Below are 6,205 nucleotides of genomic sequence, written 5' to 3' on the forward strand. Positions count from 1 at the left end.
AGACATTAAGAGATTCCCTATTCTTAACGCCCAGTTAACTTAAACGATTTTCAAAAACAAATATTAAGTAACCGAGACATTAAGAGATTCCCCATTCTTAACGCCCAGTTAACTTAAACGATTTTTCACAAACAAACACACATTAAGTAAACAAGACATTAAGAGATTCCCCATTCTTAATACTCATTTAACTTAATGGTTTTCAAATTCTACACAAAACAAACTCAAACAAATTCTCACATTCAATTCATAATTCACACCAAAACACATCAATCAACAAACATCAAGTATGAACATGCCAAATACGATGAACACAAATCAACATAATAAATTTCATTTATTCAAAATCTTACATACATGAGGTAAAATCATTTTTCCCAAAACAATACTCCAATTCTAACACAATTCGTTTCCACACAACCACAGATAAGGCCCTAGATGCAAACTAAAAGTTTGGAAGGAGCCCTTACCTTCGCGTTAGCTCTAACGTGCGATTACGGCACCGTGAGTAAATCCGGTAAAATCTCCGCTCGCAACGTCGCCTCCAAGTTGGTCCCCTAGCACCGTAGCGTGGTAGTGAGCAACTTTCCCTTCTAACTCTTCGCGAAACGAAGCTTAGATCTAGATGAAACGGAGAGGTTTGTGTTTGAATCCCTAATACCGTTTTTCTTCGTTTTCGAATCAACGAGGGAGAGTGAAGTTAAGAAATCAGTAGGGGCAGAAATCAGGAATTGGAAAGTAGTCAAGTCACCTATGATATTTAATGCAATTCCAATGTAATTCTAAAAGCATTATTACTGTTACTAAGACCTTAAGATGTTTCATTATATTTAGGATGGATACAATGTTGTTTTTCCAATACTTTGCAGGGGGAGGAAGATGGAAAATCTGATTTTCCTTCCTTTCTCTTTCTTTCCTTTGTTTTTCCTTTCTTCCTTTTTCCTTCTTTCCTTTATATAACCTTTTCTTTTCCTTTTCATTCCTTCTAATTTCCTTTCTTTCTATTCTCTCCAAACAAACATATATATATATTAATTATTTTTAACAAATATCTCAAAATATCTAGATATTTGTTAAATTCCCATTTCACCCGTAACGCATTAAACTCTTCGTAAAAGACTCACCGCAGTTAATTTAATTTATTTATCGACGAGTAATTCTAATCGGCATCAAGGTAAATTTTTGATCATATAAACTCCAAAATGTTATTACTTTGGCTAAAAAGCCTTCGAGCCAAAATCCCAAAATACATAAAAATGCATAAAGTGTACTTTAAAATTATGGGTCTTACAGGCACCATCTTAAAGAAAGAAGTATATCACAAACTAATCCAACTCTTACATGAATACAAAGATGTTTTTGCCTGGTCAAATCAGGATATGCCTGGATTGGATACTATAATTAAGGCGAATGAAGCCTGATATGTCATTAAAAATCAGGGAAGAAATACAAAAACAATTTGACGCAGGATTCCTCCCTGTGGCAAATTATCCCCAATGGATATCCAATATTGTACCAGTGCCAAAAAAGGATGGCAAAGTACGAATGTGTGTCGATTATAGGGACCTTAATAAAGCTAGTCCTAAAGATGATTTCCCGTTACCTCACATCGATATTTTGGTTGATAATACGGCTCGCCATTCACTCTTCTCTTTTATGGATGGTTTCTCTGGGTATAATCAAATTAAGATGGCAGCTGAAGATATGGAAAAAACGACTTTCATCACTCCTTGGGGAACATTTTGTTACAAGTAATGCCTTTTGGTCTGAAGAACGCTGGAGCGACCTACCAAAGAGTTATGGTAACCCTATTCCATGACATGATACTTAAAGAGGTCGAAGTTTATGTAGACGACATGATCGCTAAGTCACAAGCAGAAGAAGAACATATTATTGATCTAAAGAAACTCTTCAAAAGACTTAGAAAGTTTAAGCTAAAGCTCAACCCCTCCAAATGCACTTTTGGGGTGAGATCAGGCAAAGTATTGGGATTTGTGGTTAGTCAGAGAGGAATAGAGGTTGATCCCGATAAGATTCGAGCCATTGCAGAAATGCCTCCCCCGAGTACAGAAAAAGAAGTTCGCGGTTTTCTTGGGAGACTAAATTATATTTCAAGATTTATATCACAACTAACTGCTACTTGTGAACCGATATTTAAACTTTTACGGAAAAATCAAACAGTTGTGTGGAACCAAGAATGTCAAAATGCATTTGAAAAAATCCGACAGTATTTGCAAAATCCTCCAATTCTAGCCCCACCAGTTCTGGGCCGACCCTTGATTATGTATCTTACAGTCCTCGACGGGGCCATGGGATGCGTACTGGGGCAACATGATGAAACAGGAAAAAAGGAGCATGCCATTTATTATCTAAGTAAAAAATTTACAGATGTTGAAACAAGATATACAATGTTAGAACGTACTTGTTGTGCCTTAGCCTGGGCGGCTCATCGCTTGAGGCAATACATGCTTTGCCATACAACTTATTTGATATCCAAAATGGATCCAATCAAGTACATTTTTGAAAATCCCGCTCTCACAGGGCCAATTGCTCGATGGCAGGTGATGTTATCAGAATATGATATTACATATGTTACCCAGAAAGCCATCAAAGGGAGTGCCTTAGCAGATTATCTAGCTAATCCACCTGTTGATGATTATAAATCAATGCAATGTGAATTCCCAGACGAAAGTATCATGGTTTTGTCTGAAGAATATGATGATGGAAAATGGACCTTGTTGTTCGACGGGACCTCAAACATAATGGGGCATGGGATTGGGGTTGTTTTAATATCTCCAAAAAAGAAGTTCATACCTATCACGGCGCGATTGTGTTTTGATTGTACCAATAATATGGCAGAATATGAAGCTTGCGCCATGGGAGTTTTGGCGGCTTTGGAATCAAAAGCAAAAGGTCTAGGAGTATATGGAGATTCAGCCCTAGTCATTAATCAGCTTAACCAAGAATGGGAAACTCGAGATAAGAAGTTAATACCTTATTTTACCTACATAAAAGAATTGTCTTTAGAATTTGACAAAATCACGTTTCACCATGTCCCTCGAGAAGACAATCAATTGGCTGATGCTTTGGCTACTTTATCATCTATGTTCCAAATAAATCGAAACGATGAAATCCCATCAATTAAAATGGAGAGTCGAGATTATCCAGCCTACTGCCATGTCATGGAAGAAGAAACTGACGGAAAACCGTGGTATCACGACATCAAACATTATCTTATAAATAGAGAATATCCTCCCGGAATATCGGAGAATGAGAAAAGAACTTTGAGACGGTTATCCGCGAGCTTTTTTGTGAACGAAAATATTTTGTATAAGAGGAATCACGATATGGTACTCCTCAGATGTGTTGATGTTAATGAGGCGAAGGAAATTCTACAAGATATCCACGATGGCTCTTATGGGATCCATATGAATGGACACGCCATGTCTAGAAAGATTCTTCGGGCCGGATATTATTGGCTCACCCTAGAAAAAGATTGTTATAATTATGTAAAGAAATGTTATAAATGTCAAATATATGCTGATAATATCCACGCCCCACCAGTGCCCCTGAACACCCTTTCAGCGCCCTGGCCATTCTCAATGTGGGGCATAGACGTCATCGGAATGATCGAACCGAAATCATCAAATGGACATCGCTTCATCTTGGTGGCAATTGATTACTTTACCAAGTGGGTAGAGGCAGCTTCATACGCCAATGTAACCAAAAATGTGGTAGTCAAATTTATAAAAAGGGAATTAATATGTCGTTATGGTCTACCAAGCAAGATCATGACTGACAATGCCACAAACCTAAATAACAAAATGGTGGATGAATTGTGTGCCACCTTTAAAATTCAACACCACAATTCGTCCCCGTACATACCAAAAATGAATGGTGCAGTTGAAGCAGCAAATAAAAACATCAAAAAAATTATTTAGAAAATGGTTATAACATACAAAGATTGGCATGAGATGTTGCCATTTGCACTACATGGGTATCGTACTTCGGTACGCACTTCAACTGGGGCAACCCCTTTTTTCTTAGTATATGGGATGGAGGATGTGCTACCTATTGAAGTAGAAATCCCCTCGCTCAGAGTATTAATGGAAGCTAAACTAGAGGAGTCAGAATGGATACAAACGCGTTTTGATCAATTGAATTTGATTGAAGAAAAAAGGTTGGCGGCCTTATGTCATGGGCAATTATATCAGAAAAGACTGAAGAAAGCGTATGAGAAAAAAATACGTCCTCGAGAATTCCAGGAAGGTGATCTGGTGCTGAAAAAAATCTTACCCATTCAAAAGGATTATCGTGGGAAATGGACTCCTAACTATGAGGGACCATACGTCGTGAAGAAAGCTTTCTCAGGTGGAGCTTTGATCCTTACGAATATGGATGGAAAAGATTTAGCTCTTCCTGTAAACTCAGACGCCGTAAAAAAGTATTATGCTTAAATAATGAATATCCGTTAGGTTGAAAACCTGAAAAGGCACCTAGGCAAAAATTAGGGTACAAAACAAATATACCCGCTAGGTTGAAAACCTGAAAGGGCGACCTAGGCGAAAACTATGGTAAAAAAAATAAAAAATAAAAAATAAACTACTAGGTTGAAAACCTGAAATGGCAACCTGGACAAAAATTAGGATGCACAAAAATATCTGTTAGGTTAAAAACCCAAAAGGACGAACTGAGAGAAGAAGAAAAACAAGAACAAAGAATATATACTCGAAAAGACAAAATGAACAATATGGATCGGATTATCGCATGAGAAGTTAGTACAGTCTACATTGGAATTACTAGTAACCAAGTTGGGTCTCTCACCCATTTCTATTGTTTTATCTTATGTATATTCTTTTTTTTCTTTACCATTGAATTACTAGCAACTAAGTCGGGTCTTCCACCCATTTATTTTGTTTTATCTTATGTATATTCTTTTTTTATTTTATTTATATTTCAATATATTCATATATACTGTTATTACCTTTATAATTTAACTCTTTTTCCTGAATGCATCTTCTGATTATCATGTATTGGAAAGTAAAACATATTCCATACCTCGATACAATGAATAGCAATAAAATCAGATATGTTGATTATTATGACCTCGAAATAATCGGAATGTATCAGTTCTTTAAGAAATCAAATCAATTTCATACACACAGCGGAATTAAATTGCGGCATACAAGATTAGCAATTACAAGAAGATTGATAAGAGATTAACCAAGATGCATGCGAGTCAAATTTCCAGTTTAAACAATATTACCTAACACATAATATGTTTAACATGCATCTAATATTAATCACACATACAAATATTGCAAGATAGAAAATTAAAGGAGTTAAGGGTTAGAGAAGATTGCACCAAGAATTTATCCTGGTTCAGTTGTCAACGAGACAACCTACATCCAGTCCTGACAATCCAATCGGATTTCAGATTTTCTTCTCCAATAGAAAGAATCAATTACAGATTGTCCAGTTTCATCCCCGAAACCTATCTATCTCTAATGATCTCTTTCCTATTGATCACCCTCTGATCCTTGTAGACACTCAGCAGTCTAACACAGAATCAAAGTACGACTCTTTCTTGTTGAGCTCTCTCACCCAAGAAAGTAGCCACCAGTTTCAAGCTGGCTTTCTCGCTTTCGTTTCTTTTCAAAGTATTATTACAAACTGAATAAAGGAAGAACAAAAATAAGTCTTCAATCTTGATCAATGTGACTTCTCACGAATCTGGATATTCAAGGATTTGTTCATGAGAACATGTCTTTTCTCTCAAGATTACTTTTCCAGCTCTCTCATTGATTAAGGATAATCTTTTTGATCTTGATCTGAAAGAGCAATATCAGATTGTTAGCAAAGTGTATTGTGATCTGTTATTGAAGTTATCTTGAGTTCTCAGAATTATGAAAGTTATGATCAAGGTTCTGTTTGAAAAAGATTGAAAAACAGTTTATATAGTTTCAGAAAAATAACTACTAAATCGATTTACCAATCGATTTATTAAAGTTATAAAACATGCCTAATCGATTTGCCAATCGATTATCGCGTGTCTTGTTTTTCTTGAATCTTGAAACTACATAACCCAATCGATTTACCAATCGATTCTTTAAACAAACTCTTTTCAATAATTATGTTAAGACTTATATGCATCGATTGCAGATATTATGTTCAAACTGAAACACATATCAATCGATTTCGTAAT

The 6,205-nt window shown here is 35.9% G+C and overlaps 1 protein-coding gene across 1 annotated transcript in view; it reads left to right on the top strand.

Moving 5' to 3' along the window:
* The window catches only part of LOC101497165 (uncharacterized), a 6,497-nt gene extending 5,076 nt beyond the window's left edge, over window positions 1-1,421 (top strand). Inside the window, exon 4 of the mRNA XM_073365396.1 lies at window positions 1,294-1,421. Coding sequence (XP_073221497.1) covers window positions 1,294-1,421 — 128 coding nt within the window. The remainder of the gene's footprint in view (window positions 1-1,293) is intronic.
* Window positions 1,422-6,205: the final 4,784 nt, after the last annotated feature.

The sequence above is a fragment of the Cicer arietinum genome, chromosome 2 (genome assembly GCF_000331145.2).
Source record: "Cicer arietinum cultivar CDC Frontier isolate Library 1 chromosome 2, Cicar.CDCFrontier_v2.0, whole genome shotgun sequence".
NCBI lineage: Eukaryota > Viridiplantae > Streptophyta > Magnoliopsida > Fabales > Fabaceae > Cicer > Cicer arietinum.